The sequence below is a fragment of the Eptesicus fuscus genome, chromosome 22, assembly GCF_027574615.1.
Source record: "Eptesicus fuscus isolate TK198812 chromosome 22, DD_ASM_mEF_20220401, whole genome shotgun sequence".
NCBI classification, from domain to species: Eukaryota; Metazoa; Chordata; class Mammalia; order Chiroptera; family Vespertilionidae; genus Eptesicus; species Eptesicus fuscus.
Window position 1 is genome coordinate 37094305 of NC_072494.1, and position 26679 is coordinate 37120983.

At 47.3% G+C, this 26679-nt stretch overlaps 1 protein-coding gene across 3 annotated transcripts in view; it reads right to left on the reverse strand.

The window, feature by feature from the left end:
• The window catches only part of ATP2B4 (ATPase plasma membrane Ca2+ transporting 4), a 97663-nt gene that overhangs the window by 27141 nt on the left and 43843 nt on the right, over positions 1–26679 (reverse strand). For all 3 annotated transcript variants that reach the window (XM_008154228.3, XM_008154227.3, XM_008154229.3), the window contains exons 2-8: positions 22038–22693; positions 6420–6617; positions 5547–5804; positions 5006–5131; positions 4242–4367; positions 3146–3181; positions 1470–1631 (exon numbers count right to left, since the gene is read on the reverse strand). In XM_008154228.3, coding sequence (XP_008152450.1) covers positions 1470–1631; positions 3146–3181; positions 4242–4367; positions 5006–5131; positions 5547–5804; positions 6420–6617; positions 22038–22230 — 1099 coding nt within the window. In that variant the 5' untranslated portion in view covers positions 22231–22693. The remainder of the gene's footprint in view (positions 1–1469; positions 1632–3145; positions 3182–4241; positions 4368–5005; positions 5132–5546; positions 5805–6419; positions 6618–22037; positions 22694–26679) is intronic.

Genomic DNA, 26679 nt, shown 5'->3' on the forward strand with positions numbered 1-26679 from the left:
TATCAATGAGAACATCTTCTTTTGCACTTTGCTTCATCTTACTCAGGGCTAAGGTGAGGCAGACAAGATGTCCAGGGTATGAAACTGAAGGAGGTATTCCTCTCTGGGGGGTGCAAGGCACCTCATTTTCCTCATCCCAGTCCTGGCCTCGCTTGAAATGTAAAATAAAACAACAGAGGAGACGACTGGCCAGCCATCAGGAAGTTTGTACTTCCCACAGAACAACACGGGGATTAGGAGGAAAATAGGAAGGATTAGGTGAGTCTGGTTAGTGTTCCAAACCTGTATGACAGGCTCAATAACTTGACTCCACACCTGCATTTCATCTCATCCATGGCTAATTTATATTTAAGAGATTTCATGGTAGTCAAAATTAGTTGGCTAAAAGAACTGAGTGAACAGGCTAGACTAGCGCTAACAGAACTCACTGTGATGTTTAAAATATCCTCTATTTACACTGTCCAATATGGTAGCCACCAGCCACATGTCATTATTGACCAATCAAAATAAGGCTAGTGTGAACTGAGGAACGGAATGTTTAATTATATTTAATTTTAGTTAATTTAACTAGAAACAGCCAAACATGGTTAGCGGCTACGGTAGTGGACAGTAGATTCTAGCCACTCAGTGTGTGCTTAGTGGGTCAGTGGCATTGGCCTCACCTGGGCTTGTTAGAAATGCGGAGTCTCAGGCCCTGCCCAGACCTCCTGAATCAGACACCGTGCATTCACAAGGTCCCAGGTGAACTGCACACACAGAGATGCACTAAGCCAGACTCTGACTGTAGTAAGCAGAGGGGTGGGGCCAGGAAATAATTCAACAGTGGTGCCTGGAGGGATATGTCCTTTGAAGGAGCAATCTTCCTTTTGTTCCCGCCTCCAAACCCCTCTCCCCATCCCACCACTGAAAGAATGCAGAGGACAGACTCATAGCGGGAAGTCAAGGAGAAGCCACCTCCTCCTCACAAGCGCCGTTAGTGACTTCTCCTCTGCAAATGGCCAGGCCGCTGCCTCCCTTTCCCCCTCACCCCTCCTCCCCGCCTCCCCCGCAGTCCTTATTTTGCGTTTATGGCTGTGCCTGGCCTGATGGTACTACTCTGCTAGGGAACGACCTCTAACAACCTTCTCTACCCTTAAGGAATTAACAAGCCCACACATGTGACAGGTAAGCAGTTATTACCGTCTCCCCTCTTGCTAACGTAAATCTCCCGTGTTGTGATATAAGTTCTTCACTTCCCGTGTGTTTGGATGAGAGAGACCTCAGGGCCTTTAACCCTTACACGCGGGCAAACACTTCTCTCTTAGAGCCTAGGCGGGGTCATGATGCGGCTGCCTAGACCGCACCAGCCCCTGGGAGGGCTCAGCTTCCTCTGCCAGACCTGGCGGGTGTGGAGGGAAAGGAACCGACGCAGCGAGACTCTGGAACAGCCTCGATAAACCACAACAACCGGAAGGCTCCACGCGACTCACCAGCTTTCCCGATCTGAACAGCCAAGCGCGTCAGCTTGCCCTGCAGCACCGACTTCTCCTTCTTGGGCAGCTTGACCACCTTCTTCTCCTTCTCCTCATTGTCGATGCCTTCCTGGCTGTTGAGTGGCTGGATTTCCAGGGCCACTCCATCCTGAGTCTTGGCTAGGGTGCACACACAAATAGGACAGGTGAGCAGGCAGGTAGCAGCACGGAGCAGCAGACAGGTGGGAACCAAAACACCCTTCTGTCTTCTTCCTGGATACACCCTGGACCCCTGACATCAGCCCTGACCACTCTCACCCTAGGCCAGAGAGGGCACTGGCCTTCAACCCTGTATTAGGGCCGTGGGATAATATTCTAAGAACTGGAGAGAAAACAGGGGTGCTTTTGGGGTATAGATTTCCTCAGATGGTGCAGCTTTCTGGCACCACCTCAGAGCCCCAAGCCAGGTTTATTCTAGGGAGAGGATTAGTCATGCCAGTAAGTGCTATTACCAACAACCACCCTTCCTGGAAGTTAGTACTCGCTGTAGTGAATCTTGCAGAAAGGGGCTGAGGGGAAGGCTGGCAGATGTTTCCAGAGCATAAGGGTCCTAGTCTGCTCTGTGAAAAGGTTCATCTCTCTCTGCGCATAGACTGCCAGGGAAGAAACACAGACCCCAATCAAGGGTGTTCTCCAGCTCCTCCTTCCATCAGGTGAACAACAAGGGGAGGGAATCTCTGACAAAGGTGGGGGGACACAGAGTAGGACCTGGGGTTAGTCTTCTGGGGGAGAGGGAAGAAGCTGCTGTGAGGGACCCCTGGAATAAGAGAAAGAAGGGATAAAGACAGACATACAAATTCATTTTGCTTTTTAAAGAAGAGAAGGAGAGACCTAAAATTAAAGAATCATTTCTGTGCAGCCTGGTTCTCCGACGTGAAGACTTCATTTTTAAAGACTGCTATGATACGGTGACAGAGGACCGCATTTCTAGGCACTGTCTGAGGGCAGTGCTCTCTGGTTCCCACACCCTCCAACTTCACCCCTGCAGAGCTCGGCCCCTTTGCTTAGGATGCCCTTCCTGAGATTCGGTCTCTGCTGTCAGACTCACAAACAAGACAGAGACGGATGTCAGCACAGCCACCAAGAGGAACACACATCAGATCAGGGGGAAGAAAACAGACTGTGGAAAGAACAAAGAAAGAGGGAGGAGAGAGGCACAGAGAAAAGGCTCTCTCCGAGCTCCTGAGACCAGCAGAGGGTTCCAGACCAGAAGAGAACACCGATGAGGAAGCCAGCAAGAGGAGGGTGCAGGGACTGCCCACCCCGGCGCCCTCCACCCTAAGGACCCTGAAGTCTTCCAACCCAGACACTGATGATTAAATCCAGCCTAGGGTAACGAGGAAAGAGTTCAGCACCCTGGGAAGAACAACAGATGGACCCCACACACTCCCCAAGAGAAACCTTGACAGGAGGTTCCCTGAGCCAACAGCAGAGGGTGCTGTTGTCCCATCTTGGATTGAGACCGGGACCTTGAGACCACCCCAAATCTCTGCACCTTCCTCAGGATGAGGCATCTGGGCCACAGCAGCAGATAACAGATTTATGGCGAGGAAAAGGGAGAAGGCAGATGGCCTGGAAGGTCTGGTTTGAGTGTAGTCAGGTAGAGATGGGAGATGAGTGGGTGGACAGGTTACCTTTGTTGCGATTTTCGGGGACTCCTTGTTTTTTACCTGTTTGAACAAGAGAGAAAAAAGTGGGGTGGAGACCCAAGGTGACTATTAAGAGATCAGATATCCAATTTGTTGGTCCTGCTCAGAGCCCAAAAGGGCGACAGCAAAGGGGAGGAGCTGCAGGGAAGGGGACGTGAAGGAAGCTCCGTCTCTGCTTCTGCCCCTTCTCACCAGGGCTTCTCATGACACCATGGGGAATGGAGCAGACCACTCATGCAGGCGAGCGCACACCCACACAGCACTGTCTCCCGAGCACGGCTGCATCGCGTGGAGAAATGGGGTTGGGGGAGGAGCAAGAGGGTTGAACTGTGTTGGCCTGATGGCAAAGGCTCTGCAGAGTCCCCACGTCATCACCGGCACCAGGCCGCCTCGTCCTCACTCATCTGCAGACAGCTGCAGAGACGAACAGCGTGTTGTTTCCTTTTCATACCCTGCCCCCCACTAAACAGCCCGAGATGGGCCTCCGTCTAAGGGGTGGAGTCCTTCTCTCCTTCCAGGGAAGAAGGGACGCGTAGGGAAAGCTGCAGATTTGGTTTTACTATGCTTTTCTCATTGCCTTCTGTTTTTCCTTCCTTTAAGAACAAGTGAATGGCAAAGGCAGGGCTAACTTCACAGTAGGCATTACCTGTTTGCTCACTCTCCTAGCTGCTCTCTCTCTTCCACTGGCAGCTCATGGTTCAGCAGGAATCCAGCCATCTCCTGGCCAGTTTTTCCTTAGCCCTCATGGTTCATTTGCCCCCCCTCTCCACCAATGTTTGAGGAAGAAAGGGATGGGATCAGAGGGGCATTTAGGGCCAGAGCACTAGCCAGCTCATTTGGGGCAGGCTTTATCACTCACCTCTTTACAACCCACCAATATACACAGGGATGGAGGCTCAAATGCAACCTGATTTGGGAGCTAGAGCCAGGATCTGGGGTTCATCAGAGCCCCCTAAGAGCCAGGGTGGACATCTCCGTCTCTGCTCTTCATCCAGCAGTCTCCCATCAGATCTGCTCCCTTGCCTCCTAGCTTGTCCATGGGGACAGGAGGGAAAAGAGTCTCATTCTGAATGCCTCTTACCTTTCTTCTTCTTCTCCTCCTCTTCTCCCTCACTGGCCCCCAAGAGAGTAAAGATGATTCCAGTCTGGGAGTTGACACCCACAGCAGTCACTAACATCCGGCCAGAACCTTCCATGACATGGGTCCCTGTGGGAGAAAGGAGAAGATGGGAAGAGTGTTGCGTTTTACACCTCGCCATGCTCCGGTGTAAAACACAGGCTTCCTTCTTCACCGATGGATAATGATACTCAGCAGAGAGAAGGAAAAGGTCAAGAGCTTGGGCCATTTAAAACAGAATAAGTAGCCCGGCTGGTGTGGCTCAGTGGTTGAGTATCGACCAATGAACCAGGAGGTCACAGTTCAATTCCTGATCAGGGCACATGCCCAGCTTGCAGGCTCGATTCCCAGTTGGGAGTGTGCAGAAGGCAGCTGATCGATGATTCCCTCTCATCATTGATGTTTCTTCTCTCTCTCTCTCTCCTTCTCCCTTCCCTCTCTGAAACCAATAAAAATACATTAAAAAATAAAATAGATCAAGTAAATTGGGGGATAAGGAGATAAGTGTGTCTAACTGCTTTAGGGTAAGGCTCCTTCCCTCACCACCCACCCTCTTCCAGAACTTGCTCCATAGAGAACTTCTGTTAGGTTACCTTAGATCCTTCTATTTAACCCACTCATATGCCATTGCCCCAGGGAAAGGGGACAGAGCGGGGCCTGAATCAGGTCTCTGTGGCTTGGCTGTGTGGGAGGAGGCAGAATGGAAACCAAGGTGGCCAAAGCCATACCTGAGAGCAACATGGGGTCTCTTTCTAAGGATTTCTTGACATGGTCCGATTCCCCAGTTAGAGAGCTCTCGTCGATCTTGAGATCATTCCCCTGGATCAGGATCCCATCTGCAGGCAGCAGGTCACCTAGTGCACAGAGGGGAAGGGGAAGCAGGGAAAGGGGGACGGTAAGAGCCTGGCGGAGGGTGGGGACCACCCAACCCCATCCCAGACCCTCACCTAGAAGCAATGGCCCAGGGAGTAGCTGGAGAGCCTTTGAAAGACAACCTGGGACAAGACTATTTTGCAGGTATTATATCGTCAAACAATTGCTCATCCCCAAACACCTTCCCATGGCCTGAATATTACATACTTTTAACCCGAAGACACGTAAGTCTGACAATCTTTTAGGAGAGTTTCCGTTAGTTCTTTCTCTGAATTTTCTTTACATAACCCCCTTAAATGCGACCTAGGGGCTAACACAATTTGGGATCATATCTTTTTGGAGTCTCCCTCAGCAATAGGGAGAGTGGCATGGGTAAGAGAAACATGGAGCTCTCACCGTATTTGATTTGGGCGATATCACCCACCACGATTTCAGCCACAGGGAGCTGGATGATGTGACCATTTCGAATAACGGAGAATTTCTGTTCCTTTTCAATGCGGTTCTGCAGCCCTCGGAACTGCTTCTCTTTGCTCCAATCATTGAAGGCCGTTACTAGCACCACGATGATCACCGAGAACAGAATGGCTGCCCCCTCGATCCAGCCAGCTTCTGACTCCCCTTCATCCTCTGGGCTATTGATAGGTAGACCACACTCTAGCCCAGCGAAAGGAGAGAAAGAAAGGGTCATCTAGGTGCTTTGGTTGGCATTGAAAAAATGGGGGTAGTGCTTCTGCAATCCCTCAGAATGGAAAGTCAAGGAAAGAGAATCATAAAAAAATTAAACTCTTGGGTAAGAGCTTCCCTCTAGGGATCTTGGAGGACAGCAGGATTGGGCTTCATTTCATCACTATATGTTAACCCAAAAGTAGCAACTGACTAAACAGTGCAAAACACATCAACGCAAATCACAGGCAGGTCACATGTGAAGAACTTACAACTCCCGACACAGTCAGGCGCCTGCTGTTATGTCCCCAGATGCCAATATTGGTGTGGGGCATGTTGGGAAGCAGGGTCGTATTGGTTGGGTGAGGGTAGAGGATTTGTGACATTCCACATAAGGATTTCACAGGAGAAGGGGGAAAAGATCCTGGGATCAGAATGGGCTGGGAGAATAGCTTATTAGCTACTTGTTGGTTTCCTTTGGAGAACCCACCCTGAATAATGGGGGGAAACGTTGAAGCTACAATCTGTCCACCACTGAGTGCTTTCTGGTGGTTGTGGAAAGAGCCAGCCAGGTCAGAGTTCTGCGGGGCTGTTCAAGACACTCACGTTCATTTTCTTCACCATGGGGGCGATAGAAGGACAGAACCAGGGAGATGATGGCTGCGATCTCCAGGATGATGAGGGTGACATCTTGAAGGGCTTCCCACACTAATTCTAAGAAGGTCTTGGGCTTTTTTGGGGGGATTAAGTTCTGTCCAAATACTTGTTTACGTTTTTCCAGATCTGCTGGGTTCCCAGATAGACCTGAAAGGAGACGGGGGAAGAGATGAATGCTAGAGGAAAGCAGTGAAAAGACCCCTTTACAAAAGAGACCCCTTGCGCCCTAGCAGGGTTGCTCAGTGGTTAGAGCAATGGCTTGAGGACTAAAGGATCCTGGGTTTGATTCCGGTCAAGGTCATGTACCACGATTGCAGGCTCGATCCCTAACCCTGGTTGGGGCATGTACAAAGGCAACATATTGATGTGTCTCTCTCACATCAATGTTTCCTCTGTCTCTCCCTTCTATTCTCTCTCTAAAAAAAATAAAAATAAAAAAAATCAATGGAAAAATATCCTCAGGTGATGATGAACAAAACAAAACAAAACAAAACAACAAAAGAGACCCCTTGCTTCCTCATCTGCCCAGTTAGGGTGGCCAAACTGCCCCAATTTGTTCAGGACTCAGGGGGTGTGAAACTTTCAGTCAAAAAATGGGTAAACTGCAACAAGTTGGTCACAGTGGCCACTCACCCTTCTTAGTCTCCTGGGTAAGCTAGCTTATTCCTAAACTTCATCTCCCTACTGAGTTATGCACCAGGCTCCAGCTCTAAGAACACAAACATTCTCTCTCATCATTGATGTTTCTCTCTTCCTCTCCCTTCCTCTCTGAAATCAATAAAAATATATTTAAAAAATGTTTCCTGGGACTCACACAGTACCTCCCTCTCATATTGGCATGTAAATGCTGGCGATGATTTAAAAACAGAGTTAGCTTCCATCCACTGGCTCACACACAAAGGCCAGAAAGAATAAGCTGTCTGCTCAAGGTCATGCTAGGAGGCGAGGAGACACAGACCCACCAGGTGTCCTGATTTCAGTGGCTTTAGGAGATCCACAGAAAAGAGGCGCTGAGACTCCAACCTTGGGCATCCCCTTTGTACACACATACCCTTCACTCTCTGATACACACACCAAGAAACAAAAGCACACCCCACTAAGAGCTACTGCTATTCTATTAAGTACTACGTATGTAGACTAAGTACTAGGTACTAAGAGAAGTACTGCTATTCAGGTTGAATAGAAAGAGAACAAAAAAAGGTGGAGCCACAAAGTCAGAGAGTACACCATCCTTGAGAAGCAGCATGCTCCCACTAACACACGTATGCTTGCATACCTGCGCCAGTGTGCACATGTGTTCTGAGCATGTTCCCAGAGAGGAAACAGAATTATTCCCAGTGCTTTCCTTATAGCTAGGCCTCTCTGCTGGGCCCCAGGGGTTTACACTTTAAGGGAAGTGGGGAAATCCTAAAGTTTCCATTACTGCCAATTGGCTTGCTTCAAGTTGTTTCCACACAACAGCAAATTAGCCCCTTCTTGGCACGTGAAGTTACTGGGCTGCACAGTTGGGTGGGGTCCTCACAGGCAGGGTGGGGCAACCTTTGTCATGAAAAAAGCCAGCAGATGAGGAGGGTTAGAATCAGAGAACAGAGCTTCAAAGAGTGCAAAGAACCCAGCCGGGATGGCTCAGTGGTTGAGCGTCGACCTATGAACCAGAAGGTCATGGTTCGATACCTGGTCAGGGCATATGCCTGGGTTGCAGGCTGGATCCCCGGTGTGGGGCATGCAGAAAGCAGCTGATCCATGATTCTCTCTGATCATTGATGTTTCTATCTCTCTCTCCCTTTCCCTTCCTCTCTGAAATCAATATAAATGTATTTAAAAACAAACAGTGCAAAGAAAAGCAGATGACAGGACTCTGCCAGGAGAAGACGGAGACACTGCTGCCAGAGGGCTCCTTCAGACTAAAATCAACATGCAGGGTTTCCCCTGGCAGCGGGTGGGGGTGTGGCATGAGGGGCAAATATCGACTCTCCCTCTCCACTGAACAGGCCCCAAGAGTGTTACCTTAACTAGGCAAGAGGGAAGATGTGGGTTAGACTGAGGAAGGCTTTCAGACAAAAAAGGATTTTGAAATGGGAGTCTTGTTTACAGGGTCCGAGACAGCCTCCCCGTCTCTACCCTAAAAACAAAGCCACCAGGAGAGGTGCATGAGATACTCCTCTGCCTGGGAAGGCAGACGTGGGACCCTGCCTGGATGTAAAGGGGGAGTGAACTGGCATCCACACGTGGGGAGCCTGGGATTGGAGAACACTCCACTTGCTGGTGTTTAGGGGAGGAAAACAGGAGCTGGTGGGGGAAGGGGTGCCCGAAGCTCATATCCCCAGCCTCCTGCCTCCCAGGGCCCAGCTGCACCACCCTGGCCTCTGGGTGGCACTGCTGAGCTCTGCAGGGGAGCACACGTTGGCAAGAGGGTTAGAGGCAAGTAGGCTGCTTCCTAGAGGCTCCGAGAAGTCAGGCTCCCAGCAGGGAAGGAAAGCAAGGGCCTGGGAAAGGAGTGCTCCCGGGCAGGGCATCTTGATCCCCAGGCAGGCGGAGGCAGAGCTGCCAGGGGCAGGGCCTTGCTGGTTCCTTCTCCCCAGGGACCCTTGGCAGCCAGGCTGTGCCAAGTTGGGACTGCTGTGCTGGAGGGCCAGCCTTGCTTGAGGGAACAGGAGTTCTGATCATCTGCCGGTCTACTTGGGATGTTTCTCAAGGAGGCAGGATTCACAATATAAAGTGATTCACAATGTCATGGGATTCACGATGTAAAGGGATTCACAATGTAAAGAGTGGTCGTTGCCTCCTTTACAAGAGCGAGTACACGCTATGAGGGCAAACCATGACATCAGATGTTAGGGATCAACATAAGGAACATCATAGAAGCTTAATGAAGGCCTAACAACAGCCACAGCAACAACCACAACAGCAACCACCACCCATGTGAGGTGGCCCTGCCTTTCTGTTCTCATATTAATACCGTGTAATCATCCTTGACTCCTCCCTCTCCCTCTCCCTCTCCCTCTCCCTCTCCCTCATCTATTATATCCATTTAGTCAGGAAATCCTGTTAGCTTTACCTTCAAAATACATCGCAGGCCTACTCATTTCTCCTTTTCCATGGCTACCATCCAGGTCTAAAGCATCATCATCATCATCATCATCATCATCATCATCATCACCATCTCTTGCCTGGATTATTACAACTGCCTTCTAACTGGTCTCATTGCTTCCCCCCTTGCCTTCTATTCTCATTCTCTTCAATAGAGTAGCCAGAATGATATTCTCCAAACCAACTCATGATGCTCATCTCCTCAGAATCCTCTGGTGGCTTTTCCTTGGAGTGAAACTGGGCACTGAAGACCGTATGATGGCCAATAAGGCCCCCTAGGAGCCCCCAGGCCCCACTCCTTACCTCCTACCATCTTCCCCTTGGCCACGGACATCCCAGCCAAGCTAGCCTTCCTCCCAGTCTCCGAACGCACTCGACATGCTTCTATTTCGGGGTCCCGGTTCCCTTTGCTCAGATTCCTCTTCACTAGGTAGGGTTCATTCCCTCACCTCCTTCCGGTCTTTGTACAAATGTCACCTTCAGAGTGAGGCCTACCCTGACCACTGTATTTAACATTAGGACTTCTCTGCTCCAGCACTCCCCGTCTCCCTTACCCTGCTCATGGTCCCCTCTCCTGGCCTTCTCCCCTAATATATGCTAGAATGCATTCACTTATCGTTTGTCTATCCCCCTCCACGAGGGCAGAATTTCTGACTTTGTTCCTTAGGTCTGCAGCAGTGCCTGACACATGGTACCCATCCATATTTGTTGAATGAGCTGAATGAAACAGCAATAAATAAGTTTGCCAACATTTAAGTGATTCCTGTGTCAGACGCTTCCTTAGGTACTTCTGTGTCTTCTCATGTAAAATAACCCCATGCGGTAGCTACTATTAACCCCATTTTACATATAAGCAAACTAAGACGTGGAGCGGTTATGTAACTACTCAAGCAGAGTATGTGACCGAGGCTGTCCCGCTCCACAGGGAGCAACTGGATGCCAACCTGGCCACAGAGGGGCTGGGCAGAGGCAGCTGCTTCCCTGAGGCTCCGTCCTGGGGCCACGAGCTTGTCTGGGTTTGCCTGGGACTTCCCTGGTGTTAGCAATGAAGCTCCCGCCTCCTGGGAATGCCCCCTGGGAATGCCCGAGAACACCCCCTCAGTCCCAGGCCAACAGAGAGGGTTGGCCACCCCACTTTATCCACCCAGGGCAGTCCCGAGAGCTGCTTTCCTGTGCCTCTAAGCAGATCAGCCCGTTCCCACTGCTTACAGTTGGGGTGAATCAGCACTGCCCTCAAGGAGGGTGACACCACGTCTGTCAGAGTCCAACCTGTACACTTTGTATTCAATCAAAGGTTCATTCTGGCCTTTCTTGGACCCAAGCGAATGAAACAAGACACAGCATGGAAAACAAAAAAAGGTCAGGCCTTGCTCCCACCTAGAGGCCCTCAAAGTCCCACTTACTTCCTTTGTGTCATTTTCTCTCATCTGTGTGCTCCACCTTAACCACCCTAAGCTCTTCAATAGCTACCTTAAGAAGCCACGGGGCTGTCCCAGTTCCCAGCATGCCCTGTGGCAGGGAGGGGCAGGTTGGGCTATTAGCATAGTAGCCTTGGGAATCCTCCCTCAGACATGTGGCATGGCACAGAAGGCCATGTGGGACTGGGAGCCGGGCCAATCCCCGATTCTGGGCTTTCCATTCCAACTCTCCCTGCCCCTGAGAGGCCGCTGGGCCCGAGCCCAGCAGCCGTAATTGCACACTCATACTTGTCCAGCCCAGGAGAGGGGTTTAGCCCTGATCTCTGCGCTGCTTCTCAAACGCATGGCTTCCTGGAGGGGGAAGGAAGACTTGGCAGGGAGAGAAGGCTGAAAACATAGGGAAAGGGTTTCCCCTAAAATACGTCAAGAAAATGAGAGGAAACCTTGTCCACCAGAACATGGGAAAGTCCACCCACACAGGAGTGCTCTGGCCCCAGGACCAGACTGAACACATGAGCTGGGAGAGGTGACAAGAATGCAGGCTGTGAAGTCATCGCCCCCACCCCACGCTGGGAGTGACAGGCCCCTGCCCAGGCTGGCGGGAGATGGGAGATGGAAAATCTGTGTGTGCGGCACTGTGCTGGGGCCCGGGGCTAGGGCGGGACCCTGCGGCCCAGCCCTCAGAGGCCCAGCTCCAGCAGAGAGGGCCGGGGCCAGCCACCCTAGGAGGCCCAGGACGGTCGGCAGAGGCACCCTTATCAGAACCAGCTCAGCCCCAGGAAGGGTGTGGCTGGGCTGGGCCTCACGAGGGACTTCCCAGCTGTCTGAGTGATGACACCTTGCCGAATCTTCGCCCACACAGACAGCACAAGGGCGAGGCTTCCCTGGGCTGACGTGAAGGCAGTCCTCTCTGGGACATGAGCACAGACATCAGAATGCCTTTCAAGTCCTCCCTTAGAAACCCCAGACGAGGGGCTACGGGGAGGAGTAGCTTCAAGTCAATACAGAAAGCCACAGGCATGCCCGGCCAGTGTGGCTCAGTGGTTGAGTGTCGACCTATGAACCAGAAGGTCAAGGTTCCTTTCCCGATCAGGGCATATGCCCGGGCTGCGTGCTTGATCCCCAGTGTGGGGCGTGCAGGAGGCAGCTGATCAATGATTCTCTCTCATCACTGATGTTTCTCTCTCTCCTTCTCCCTTCCTCTCTGAAATCAATAAAAATATATTAAAAAAGAAAGAAAAGGAACCCACAGGCGTTAGCCAGCTCCTGCTGCTGACCAGAGCTGCTTCCAACTTCAGCTTCTCCAGCTGAACACACCCGCAGCTTGGCCTTCCAGCCCCAGAGACAAAGCATCTTCCCCAGGGGCTAGCAGGTGGCGGGCTCGGGGAAGAGTGCCCCCGGCCTCATTCTCTTCCAAAGCACCCTGCGGAGGTGGGCACGTCCTCAGGGAACAGCCCCTTATCGGGCCCTCTGCTCTGGGCCCCTTTTGAACACTCCAACTCTGTCAGCGGGAAGAGCAAGCTCCCCAAGGGCCTCGCGCCCCTCTCCTGGGCCGCCTTCTCCACACTGTGTGCAGGCGCTCCCATCCGGGTCACACTCCCAGCTCACCCCTCACAGCTCAACAAGAAGAGTGAAGGCCCCCCTCCAGGGAGAGGCAGCACCGGCCTCAGTCCAGGGTCAAGAGGAACTGAATCTGGCGACGGTTCCATGCAAGGCAGCAACAAGAAGGTGCAGATCAAAACAAACCTCGCAACCGCTTCTGCAGGGCTGCCCAGGGAGAGCAGCGCAGAGGGTTCCAGGCTGGTGGGAGGGGCGAGAGCAGGGAGGGTGCTCAGGTTCAGGAAGATGTAGCCGCTCTCCCCATCAAGACTTCTCTGCCCCCTGCCTGGCAGCATCATGCCAAGCTAACCCAGAAGTCCAGCTCTGGGCAGGGAGGGGCTGGATAGAAAAGACTCCCCAGAGCCTGGGGTTGAGCTAGCGAGAGAAGGCCCACTGCTGTCATGCACCGTTGGCCTAATTCAACCCTAGGCAGGAGCGCAAACCAGACAGAACTCCCAGGATGCACCGTGGAATTCCCTGCAGGGGGGAGGGACTGAGGGAGGGCACGTTTACTCTCCCGTTTTTCTCAATCATCCACCATATGGCTGTGGATGCTGCTTCCCCCAGGTTGTGTGAAAATCTTGCCCACCCCTCTACCAAGTACTAAATATTCCTTTTATGGAGCGACTGGGCTTGCCTGAACTACTCACTTCACAGCAGAGCTGCTTTCTGGCTGTCTGAGCTGGTCTGTTCTCCCCCCTCCTCCCCCGCTCTCTCCAAGATACTCTTTTGTTTTGAGTTTCTCTCACATCTTAAACCAGGGCTAACATATCTGCCCAAAGTGTGACCTCTGCAGGCTGTGAATCTCTGCAGCCATGAGCACATAAATTGCTTTTAGGATCATTTATTTGGCATCTTTAGTAGAACTGGGGCAAGGGTGCAAGGGGATGGCTACGGGGCAGAGGGCGAGAGGAAAGAGAGGTCGCTCTGCTCTGCTTCTATCCTGAAATGGATGAGCTCCTAAAAAGGGATATCCTCAAACAGAGAGAGAGAAGAAAGTTTCCAAGAAGCCAGCTGCCCATCTTGTATCTGTTCCACCCATAGTCACTCATCTAGTTCCCTACGCCCCCCTCAACACTAACATTCTCTAAAGCAGTGGTCTCTAAGTAGTGGGTGGGCATCCATCTGTCGAGGCCTGGAAAAATACTAGAACTTTTTCATATTACTTCATACATCTTTATTTCTTGACTATCTTATGGAAGTAATATTAGTGTTAGAAGTACTAATAGTAATGCAGTAGTGTTGTAGGTGAACACTTATTGGGGGCTATGTGTTCAAATTTGTTTTCCAGATCGACAATTCTATTAGAAATTCCAATCTGCCACAACCCCAGGATGTCCCAGCTTGAGCAGTTCTTGGTAGAACATGGTAAAAGGAGCCGTTAAAGCCCTAAGATCTTAAAATGGAGGAGATATTAACCTAAATTCTGCAGTTAATGAACCAGAATTGTAATTTGGGCTGATTATCTTATAACAGATTCTCTCCCCTCCTGCCATTTACTCCCCAAAGAATCTCAGCTCCTTAAACCTAGTAGATGCTCACACCTTAGGCCAGGAACAGGCAGTAAGTGGTAGCAATTACTGGGGCTTCAGAGCAGCTACCCAGAGATGTGCTTCTGTGGCTTGCGGATTGTTTTGAGCTAAAGGCAATTTTAGCCTCAGGCTCAGGAGAAACTTAAGCCCCTCTCTTTAACCTCCTAGAAGAACTTGAATTAGGGGGCTTCCCCATATATAAGAGATTATCGGAGGTAACATTTTGACTTATCCAAATGGCAGAACAATCTTTTATTTTTTCTTCTGATCATCCTGCAATGACCCTTTGAAGCCCCAAGGCCCCTTACCTCATCCCTGGCTCAGTGTCTTATAACCTCACAATTACCCTTTCTGTCTCTGAACCTCTCGTGCAAGTGGGGTCTCTAACCCTCTCCTGTATGTGGGGTTCCATTCATATGTATGTATTAAGTTTGGTTATTTTCTCTTGCTAATCGGTCTCATGTCTATTTGATGATTAGACCAGCCAGAAGATTGAGGGTGGAGTTACCCTGGAGCATGGCCAGGCCAGAGCTTCCCGAGGCAGGCCGATGACACAGGAGTCCTGTCTCCAACTCCTAGGCCTCCTTCCTGTCCCCTGCAAACCCTTCAGCCTAGGTCCCCATACGTGTGTACTCCCGTAACACCCATCACAGCACTCTGACAATATTTCTGAAATTGCCTTACTTTCTGGGTATTCTCTTATAGCCTGTCAGTTCTATGGAAGGAGGAACTGTGCCTGCTGTGTTCATCATTGTGTCCCCGGCACCAGCTAGACATTAAGTATTTGTTGACTGTGATTGCAAAGGAATTGGAAGCCCTCTGTATCCCATGCCACACCCTCAACTCTGCAGAGGAGGGAAGTAGTAGGGTAGAGAGGGCACATGAAATATAATTCCCACCAACATTCTTCTAGATCCAAATTCAACAGGAACAGTCTTTACCTTTCAGAACAAAGTCCACAGGTAATGATTTATTCTTTAGTGAAGGCTCCCCTTCTCTGTCCTTTCTAGTCTGGGCATAGATCTTCTCCCTACTGTTGGATCCTCCTCATAAAACATCTTTCTTTTTCCTAAAAAAGGGTAGCACAGCTGAGGACCAATGTGGGAAAGTTCTCTGGGGGAAAGAAGGACACATCCTGTAATCCAATCACAGAGGTTTCTCTGCCTCGCTTTCTCCCACCTCCATGTAATCTTCCTTCCACCCCCTCCTTAGTTCTAAACGAGTAAGAGGAGCTGCGCAACTGTCATTCTCGGAAGCACCTGAGAGCTCGCTTCCCAGCATGTCAATGGTTTGGCTCCAATAAACTCTTACAAAAATTCTCTACAGGTTTGGATGTTCTTATGTTGATAAATAAAATAAGCTTAAATGATCTGTGCTTTGAGATTCCCTGTTGCTGCTCTAGCATGAGGACTGTGAGTCGGAAAACATGAAACATTCCATTGTGTTAAGACCTTAGGCAACTAACTAATCTAGCACCTTTTGGCCTGTTGAGAGAAAGGGTATATATGAATTAAAATTTTTAAATTAAGTCCCACCTGTTTAAATTAAGCCTCTAGAATGTGTAAATTTACAATAATAAAACCATGTTAAGGAAAGAGGATAAGTAACAATCGACACCACAGAAATACAAAAGGTAAGAAAATGTTACGAAAACTATATGCCGACAAATTGGACAATCGAGAAGAAATGGTTAAATTCCTAGAAGCATACAATCTCCCAAAGTCGAATCAAAGAAGAAACTTAAAATCTGAATAGACCCATTATAACTAACAAAATCGAAGTAGTAATAAAAACTCCCAACAAACAAAAGTCCTGGACCAGATGCCTTCATGGGTAAATTTTACCAAATATTCAAAGAATAACTATCACCTATCCTTCTCAAACTACTCTAAAAAATTCAAGAGGAGGGAAGACTCCCAAGCTCATTTTATGAGGTCAGCATTATCCTAATTTCAAAACCAGATAAAGACCCTACAAAGAAAAGAAAATTATAGGCCAATATCCCCGATGAACATAGATGCAAAAGACCTCAACAAAATATTAGCAAATAAAATTCAGCAATACATTAAAAAGATCATACACCATGATCAAGTGGGATTTACTCCTGGGTGCAAGGTTTGTACAATATCTGAAAATCAATGAACATAATATACCACATAAACAAAATAAAATATATAAAATCATATATAATATCTATAGATATAGAAAAAGCATTTGATAAAATCCAGCATCGATTTATGATAAAAACTTTCAGCAGAGTGGGAATAGAGGGAACATACGTGAACATAGAAAAGACTACATATGGCAAACCCACTGCCAACATTTATACTCAATAGGCAAAAACTAAAAGTGTTTCCTTTAAGGTCAGAAAAAAAGAGAAGGGATGTCTAGTTTTAACACTCTTTTTCATCATAGTACTAGAAATCCTAGCCACAGCAATCAGATAAGAAAAAGAAATAAAGGACATCCAAATTGGAAAGGAGGAAGTAAAACTGTCATTATTCACAGGTGACATATATTGTACACAGAAAAACCTAAAGAGTTCACCAAAAAACTACTAGAACTGATAAATGAATTTAGTAAAGTAGTAGGATACAAAATAAATATTCAGATATTGATTATATTTTTATATACCAATAACAAACTATTAGAAAGGGAAATTATGAAAACAATTCCATTTATAATTGCCACAAAAAATTACTTATAAATAAATTTAACCAAGCAGGTACTTGAAAAATTGTAAGACACTCCAGAAAGAGAGTAAAAAAGATACAAATAAATGAAAGCATATACTGTGTTCATGGATTGGAAGAATTTACATTATTAAAATGTCCATACTATCAAAAGCAATCTGTAGATTCAACATAATTCCTATCAAAATATCAATGGTGGTTTCATAGAACTAGAACAACTAACCAAAAATTTTATATGGAAACACAAAGACTCCAGCAATCTTGAGAAAGAAGCACAAAGTTGGAGGTATCATACTACCTGATACCAAACTATACTACAAGGCTATAGTAATCAAAACAGCATAGTACCAGCATTAAAACATACATATATATCAATGGAACAGACAGAGAGCCCATAAATAAACCCATACCTGTATGGTCAATTAATATTTGACAAGGAGGCAAGAACACACAATGGGGTAGAGACAGTCTACTCAATAAATGGTGCTGGGAAAATTGGACAGATACACGCAAAAAATGAAACTAGACCACCTTCATATACCATATGCAAGAATAAATTCAAAATGGATTAAAGACTTAAATGTAAGACTTGAAACCATAAATATCTTAGAAGAAAATATAGGCAGTAAAATCTCTGACATTTCTCTTAGCAATATTTTTTTCTGATGTATCTCCTCAGGTGAGGGAAACAAAAGAAAAAAGAAACAAATGGGACTATATCAGGGTAAAGTTTTTGCACAGCAAAGGAAACCATCAACAAAATGAAAAAAACAACCTACTGAATGGAAGAAGATATTCCCAATGATACATCCAATAAGGGGTTAACATAAAAAATTTGTAAAGAACTCAACACCAAAAACCAAACAATCCAATTAAAAAATGGGCAGAGGACCTAAACAGACACATCTCCAAAGAGAACATACAGATGTGGCAATATACAGATGCAAAGATGCTCAACGTCACTAATCATCAGAGAAATATAAATTAAAACCACAATGAGACATCACCTTATACCTGTCAGAATGGCTATCATCAATAAATCAACAAACAGCAAGTGTTGGCGAGGATGTGGAGAAAAGGGACCCCTCGTACACTGTTGGTGGGAATGCAGACCGGTGCAGCCACTGTGGAAAACAGTATGGAGGGTCCTCAAAAAATTAAAAATGGAACTGCCTTATGACCCAGTAATTCCACTTCTAGGTATTTATTCCAAGAAACCCGAAACACTAATTCAAAATAATATATGTACCCCTATGCTCATTGCAGCATTATTTACATTATTCAAGATATGGAAGCAACCCAAGTGCCCATCAATAGATGAGTGGATAAAAAAGCTGTGGTATATACACTGAGTGGCCAGATTATTATGATCTCTGAACGCATAATAATCTGGCCACTCAGTGTGTGTGTGTGTGTGTGTGTGTGTGTGTGTGAGTGTGTGTGTGTGTATGTGTGTGTATATATATGTGTGTGTGTGTGTGTGTGTGTGTGTAGGTGTGTGTGTGTGTGTGTGTGTGTGTGTGTGTGTGTGTGTATTAGAGGCCTGGTGCATGAATTCGTGCATGGGTGGGGTCCAGCCAGCCTGCTGGTCGAACTCCTGGTCGAGGGGACAATTTGCATATTAGACTTTTATTATATAAGATATACACTGAGTGGCCAGGTTATTATGCGTTCAGCGATCATAATAATCTGTCCACTCAGTGTGTATATACAATGGAATCTTGCTTGGTCAGAAAAAAAAACCAAAGAAATATTACTATTGCGACAACATGGATGGACCTGGAGGGTATTATGCTAAGTTAAATAAGTCAGTCAGAGAAAGACAAATATCATATGATTTCACTTATGTGTAGTATCCAAAGAACATACTAAATGAACAAACAAAACTGGAACAGACTCATAAACACAGAGAACAGACTGATGGTTGCCAGATTAGGGGAGATGTTGGGGAACTGGGTGAAAAAGGTGAAGGGATTAAAAAGTACTAATTGGGCCAAAACCGGTTTGGCTCAGTGGATGGAGCGACGGCCTGCGGACTGAAAGGTCCCAGGTTCGATTCCGGTCAAGGGCATGTACCTTGGTTGCGGGCACATCCCCAGTGGGGAGGTGTGCAGGAGGCAGCTGATGGATGTTTCTCTCTCATCGATGTTTCTAACTCTCTCTCCCTCTCTCTTCCTCTCTGTAAAAATCAATAAAATATATTTAAAAAAAAAAGTACTAATTGGTAGTTACGAAATAGTCATGGGGATGTAAAGTACAGCATAGGAAGTATAGTCAATAATACTGTAATAACTATGTATGGTGCCAAATGGGTACTAAAAATATCAGGGGGGTCCTAACTGGTTTGGCTCAGTGGATAGAGCATCGGCCTGCAGACTGAAAGGTCCCAGGTTCGATTCTGGTCAAGGGCATGTACCTTGGTTGCGGGCACATCCCCAGTAGGAGGTGTGCAGGAGGCAGCTGATCGATGTTTTTCTCCCATTGATGTTTCTAACTCTCTATCCCTCTCCCTTCCTCTCTGTAAAAAATCAATAAAATTTATTTAAAAAAATATATCTGGGGGAACACTTTGTAAAATATTTGATTATATAACTACTATGCTGTACACCTGAAACTAATACAAAATAATACTGAATATAAACTGTAATTGAAAGATAAAATTAAAAAAATAATGTTTGTGTCAGAAATATTATAAACTCCAAGTTCAATAAGGCCCCTTTGTTGCTATGGTTAAAAAAAAAGTCAATCTATACTACAGATGCTGTCAACTAACAAAAAAATGAAGGTGAAGGGCCATACTCTAGGAATCCATCTTCCCAGCCTTACTTCATCTTGGTTTCCAAACAACAGAATTCAAGTACCCGGCAAATTTCTTTATTCGTATTATTAGTCCACAGGGGCCTCCCACAGGTGACAAGACTGTGCTAGGCTGTTAGGCACTTCAGTGTGGTCTTCTGTGAATAGGCTGGTTTTTATAGCATCAGCTCAATGGGGTACTTGATATCAATGGTCTTTTCTCAGCCTGCCCAACTAAACAGCTCAGCATTACCCGTGTCTCGGGAGAGACCCCTGTGTCAGAGCTATTTGGTGGTGTCTTTTCCTGCCCCTTTATTCCTCTCACACATGAAGATGTCACTGTTGGCACTGGGGGGTTAAAGATTACGCATAGAAAAGTTGTTTTCTGACACCCTAACTCCCCAGCTCAACTACCAGCACCATGATAAATCTTACACGGAAGTAAATCAGGACACGCGTTTGTGATCTAGGAAGCAGGAGAACGGCAGTGGCCAACTGTGCCAATGGTAGAGGTACTGGGCTTTAGGCATGGCCAGGGTCTGTGGCAACAGAAGCACCTGCTGTCCACAGTTATCAAGTTATCAGCCTGAAACCGGACTGGGAAAGAATCTAAGAGCATTAACTCTGTCTGTAACATGTGATATCTGACGTTGAGATTCAAGTAGAATATATGTTGGCCTTTGGGAATGGAAGCTCTCTAGGAATCAGAAAGTAAACAGTAGCAGCTATGGCAAAGGACTTAGAAATTTGGGGAGAAAGTCTGGATCCTAGGTTCCAGCTTATTTGGACTCCATAGTTTCACTTTGTGAGAGAAACAACTCACCAAAGGGATCAAGAGCAGGATAGAAAGGGGGAAAAGGAGATCCTGTCTAAATTCTGGTGGGTGCATTATCTGAGTAAAAACCTACCAGGAATAGCCTCTCTTTAAGGTCAATGCTGCTACAAGAGCGGCAGAATAAAGAAAGTTAGCTGATAAGACTGAGCCACATGAAAGCAACTAAGCCCAGTCAACTCAATCAGATCTCTCTCTCCTCTTTTTTTCTTTTTGCTGCTTTTTGTTTATCCCAACTAGATCTCTTTTTGACATCAAGAGGTGAATGGAAGAAGTGGACAGTGGTTGCAGTTACATGCAGTAAATTTTAGAGATATAATAATGCACTGCACTCATATTTTGGGCAATATCTTCAGACACATGGGCTCCAGGTTAACCTGAGACAGCTAACTTCCTGAATCCCCATTATCAATCTGAGCACTAGGACATACATTGTAGTCTTTAATCCCAATAACTCCATGGGCTAGGTATTAAAATCATTTTCAAAGCAGAAACGGACTTAGAGAGGCCGAGTAAACTGTTCAGTGTTATCCAGGTAGTAAATGATAGAGCTGATATTTGAATCAAAGCCTGTAAGACAGGGAACTGAATTCCAGAAGTAAAGAGAACGTGTAGAGCCGTTCTCAGATTGCAAAGAAAACAAGGCATGGGCAATGAACAGATATCGAGATAAAAATCTCCCTCCCCTCCGCCCCCCCCCCCCCCCGGCTTTTTAAATCCTAAAGAGTCTTTCTTAGAATTGGCAAGAAAGATGATGTGGCCTCCACGGGAGGCTCAGAAATAGTATACATGCGGTAACCTGAAGGCAGCTAAAGGACAAGATCTTTATTTCATCTCATGCGACTCAACCATGGCCTGCCTGACTGGTAGGACCGAACAAGGACCTGTAGCATAGATGCTGAAACCAGGCAAAAGCGAGGCGCAAGGTTCGTTTTGTTCTCTCTCCGTTTTTGATGAGGCAAAATTTCCTATTACCATGGCTCACTGGGCAAATGGGCTGGGCCAGGCAAGCATAAAGCTGCATATTGCAGTTTCTTTTAAGTATAGATTAAGAAGAACCACATTAAAAGTGCATCAGGCAGGTTGAAAAAGTCATCAATAATTCCATGACCGGAAATAGGAGGAATCCACATATTTGATGGGTACAATTATAATTATATACCTTATATGACTTACCACCTTATTTTAAACTGTATACATTAGAGATTAACACTGTAAGATCAGTGTGGGGGAAAAAGACATCTTAATCCCGTTGCAATAAAAGACTAATACAGAATAAGGGACTTGATGATTATTTACTGATAAAAGCATCTCTAACATACATGTTTCCAAAATAGAGATAAATATCCTCCTTCCTGTCCATTGATATAGAAAAGGGAGGAAATAATAATTTTCAGAGAATAGCACATTCCCTAAACATCACGAGTGTGCGGGGGAACATGGCTCTCTATGGCCTCACCACCTTTCAGTGCTTCATCTACCATCCTTTCCCCACTAGACACAGGTATACCAGTCATGGCTCCAGATGCCTCTTTAGAAGCTGGAAAAACCATATTTTTCAATCCTAGCCACTTCCTCCAACTCCCCACTCCTCATATGGCCTTTACCTTCCACAGGGTTGGTTTTCAGTTTACTGCAGAGACTCATTACACCTCCATAGTGGGCATTGATGTGGGTCAGAGCCTCCGATGAACGCAGCTCCATGAGCTTCCTTAGGTCCATTACTGTGCAGCCAAATTCCCCTTCATGGCTCTCAACCGTCGAGTTGGCCGGCAAGGCATGTTCTGTAGGGTTTGTCATTTTGCCTGCTGTTACCAAGCCCTTCAGTCACCCTCAGTCAGAGAAAATGTGGAGTTCTCCTCCAACTGATCAGGGTCTCTTGCTTCTCTGCCTACTTCCTGTTTCTTGCTTCTGTGGGAGCCCAGTTAGGAAACTGATTGACTCTGTCTTGTGCAATAAGCTTCAGAGCTTCTAGCCAAGATCCTTTTCCCTTAGGAAGCTTGGCAGCAAGAAGAGGAAGAGTATGGGGGAACTGAGTGGAAGCCGGACCACGTGTCACGATGACTGGTGCCCCCAGGTGGCGACAGAAGTGGTTGTCCAGGGTAGGTAGGTTCCTAGCTTAGACCAGCTTGCCCAGATGGAAGTGTAAACAGCATGCGCATGTTACCATGGAGGCAACCTTAGCAACAACCAGGAACTGCGATGGTAGAGAGGCAGCAGGAGAAGGAGGAGGGCTCCCTGGATACCAATGATGACTGGATCTCTGGAATAAAGATTCAAAGACAGACAAAAAGAAACAATTAGAGCAGTCATGGTGACCCACCTGCCAAGGCAAGAGATACTCGTTCTAGCACAAGGGTTTAGGTGACAGTTGGTGCCCGACCTGAACTGACCGCGGAACCCTGAGCTAAGTGAACTCATTCAGGAGAGGCCCCTTCCCCCCTCAGAGGCCCCAGCAGCCTGTCAAGTCCAATGTGGGGAAGTAATTTCAGATACACCCTGGCTTCATATCTCATCTCTCCCAGACCAAGCAACACAAATCCCACCATTTCAGAAACTTGGAAATAAAAGGTTATGAGCTCTCATGGCTCTGATGTTCTCCCTATTTGTGGGACCCGCTACAGAATCCTTTCATTTTGACCTCACTTCTACGAGGTGAGGTCAGAAAAGGGGTGCAGACCCGAGTGCTCCGGAGGATGGCCTGCCGGTCTGCCACTCTCCCTCCTGGCTCCATACCCTTCCCTACTCTCAACACATACATTTACAAACCAGGAAGATGACTGATGGAAGAGGCCCCATCCCCTAAGGCCCCTCAGAGCACCCAGCCTCCAGTTGTATGGAAATCCTGCAGCTTGCAGTTGTCAACAGGCCAGGCAAGCCATGCAGGCCTTGGAGCTAAGCCCCTCCCTCCTCCACAAAGCTTCTGGAGGAAAGGGGAGAGTAACATGCTCTGGCAGTTGGTGAAACAGGGTGGGACCTTTTTACACAAGGGGGCAGAAGGACCTCTGAGGAGAAAAGATAGTGAGTTTACAGCCTGTGAGTGTTAAGTGTTTTCGGGGTGACAGGGATAAGACAGCGTTTGATTCCGATAGAGCCTAAGGCCACAGCAAGGTCATCGAAGGCTCTCAAATCAGCATCCCCCTCAGAAAGGCATGTGCTGCCTCTCGCACATGCTGGCTGGAGAGGAGCAGAGCGAGGGGCAGGTGAGGATATGCAGGCCGGGAGGTGTGAAGGCTTATCCAGAGCCCTGCTCTCGGCTTCGGCTTCAGAGAGGCTTCTGTGTGTCATGCAGGGCCATTGCCACTGCCATGTGAAGGGGCTCTTCCTGAACGAAGCACCAGAGTCTGGAGGCCCAGCCTTGGTTAAACTGTCCCCGCTGACTTGAGTGCGGTTACCAGGGGTGGAGCAAGGAGCTCTGCTCAGCCTCTCTCTAACAAATAGATGACACTTTCGCTTCTAGAAGGTGAACAAAGCACACGAACTAGCAGATGAGGACTTGGCTCTTTTATCAATTACTTTTCTTTTCTTTTTTTCTTTTAAATATATTTTATTGATTTTTTACAGAGAGGAAGGGAGAGGGAGAGGGAGAGAGAGTTAGAAACATCGATGAGAGAGAAACATCTATCAGCTGCCTCCTGCACCCCACCCCCCCCACTGGGGATGTGCCTGCAACCAAGGTACATGCCCTTGACCGGAATTGAACCTGGGACCCTTGAGTCTGCAGGCCGACGCTCTATCAACTGAGCCAAACTGGTTAGGGCTGTCAATTACTTTTCCAAAAATCACTTGTGGCCAAAGTTCCATTGATTGAGGGTATTATGATCCAATTAATCCTGTTCTGAGTAGGATCCCCTGAGATAGAGGAGATTACAGACCCCCTGTCCCAATGGGCCTTCTGCCGCCTCCTTCTACCCCAGACTTTTAGAGCTATCCTGACTTACACAGGGTTAAGCAAGCAGGGTTTTCTTTTGTTGTCGTTATTGTTTTTAATATCACACTCCCTTTATTTTTAGGTGTCATCAGAGAATCCTGGAAACAAGGAGGTCTGGAAAAAACCTGAGGCAGTGTGTCCAATTCCCTTAATTCAGACTGGCACAGAGATAATCAGCTCCACAGAATTTTCTCTCCAGTTCAGCTTCTCCTCCAAGCTACTCTGAGGCAGTGGAGGACAAAGATTCTATCGTAGTAAGAAGCCCACCTTGATCCTTACATAGACCTCCTTAAGCTTTCAAGAGGATGTTGAAAACAGAGCCGGCAGTGCTAAATTGGACATCAGATCTTCTCTGTCTCTGCCCACTACAATGTTCATTCCATGAAGGTAGAGATTTTACTCATCTTGTTCAGGCTTTATCCCCAGTGCCTAGGGGAGAACCTGCACATGGTGGGCAGTCAGCTACATTTTTTATTGAATGAACAATAGCAGATTCAGAACCAGATTTACCATCTTCCCAGGCACCCTTTGGGCAAGGCATCTAGCCTTCTTAGGGCTCAATTCCTTCCACCCTAACCTAGGGGAAGAATCAGCCCTACCTTTACACACCATTCCTAAAAAAGTGATAAAGGAATGGGATTATAGACAGAAATAATGCTTGGAAATCTTGGATGAAAGATGCCCAGTGCCCAGTATAGGACACTCAGCGATTTGAGAAAGCTTCATTTGATCTCAGTGAATTTTGTTATCTAGCCCTTTAAGAAGGACAATAGGCAACCTGGGCCCCTCCGTCTTTCCTTGCCAGAGGGAGAATGGAAAATCCCAAGGATGCTTCACCAGCAATAACCATTAGCTGGGTAATAACCACTAGGCTACATAGCCTTGGGTCTCTAGGAAAGGAGCAGCCTAAGTCAGAATTCCTGACTTTGAACTTCTCCTCAAGGTATCAAAGAGGAGAGCTTCTTCCACTCGCATAGGCAACCAGTGAGGAAACAGTCACTAAAGATGAAAACACGGCTCAGTGAATGTGGCTCTGTGGTTGAGCATCGACCCATGAACCAGGAGGTTGAAGCTTGATCCCCAGTAGGGGGCGTGCGGGAAGCAGCGGCTTGATGATTTTCTCTCATCACTGATGTTTCTATCTCTCTCCCTCTCCCTTCCGCTTTCTGAAATCAATAAAAACATTTTTTTTTTTAAAAGATGAAAACACATGAGGCACGTGGGAAAAATGAGGTTTGCCTGCTTCAGGTTGCTCAGGAGGTCAAGCCCTAAGCTGCTGGCACGAAGTCAAGGGGGCAGTGCCCAGCTGGGAGCCCATTTATTTCTCCATGAAAGTTCTTCCGGGATTCGGAGGTGAGGCAGGTGCCCCTGCCTCCCTGAGCTCAGAGCTCTGAGAACACGAGCTCCCTGCAACTCCTGCACTTGCCTGGTCCCTAACCTTATTAGGCAACCAGCAAAGAATACTCTGTCAGCGCTCCACTGCCTGGGCCTCAGACACAACGCTCACTCGGGCGCCTGGGCGGTAAGACCTCTTGTCAGGTCAGGATTAATCATTCGGCTCCGGGCATTCTGGGTAAGGTATGTTCTCACTCCGTTTCCAGCATTTCGCCAGCCTAAGGGATGACAGGATGGGAGAGCGAAGTCTCTCGTCCCTTCTGTGGGGCCAAGAAATCCTATCATTCTACATGATCATAAAATCATTTTAATTTTTTCCTCCTAAAGTCCTGTAATGTGTTCTACAATCTGTAATGATACGTAAAAGCACTGTCACATCAATTCTAGGTAGGACAGCTGTGACCCCCACCTTACAGATGAAGAGAGTGTGGTCCAAGGAGATAAAAAGTGATCCGGCCTTTGGCAAGTCAGTGACCTTGACTGCCTGGCTTTACTCCTTCCCTGAGTCTGAACCTCCTCATTTTCTGACAAACACCTAAGAGGTCTTAAAAAAAATGAATATATATATCTATATATATCTATATCTATCTATCTCTATCTCTATCTCTATCTCTATCTCTCTATATCTATATCTATACCTATCTATCTATCTATCTATCTATCTATCTATCATCTATCTATCTATATTTATTGATTGATTTCAGAGAGGAAAGGAGAGGGAGGAGAGACAGAAACATCAATGATGAGAGAGAACCATTGACCGGCTGCCTCCCGCACGCCCCCCACCGGGGATGAGCCTGCAACCCGGGCATGTGCCCCTGACTGCAATTGAACCTGGGACCCTTCGGTCCACAGGCCGACGCTCTATCTACTGAGCCAAACCAGCTAGGGCCTGAGAGGTCTTTTCAAATGCAGGCCTCTCT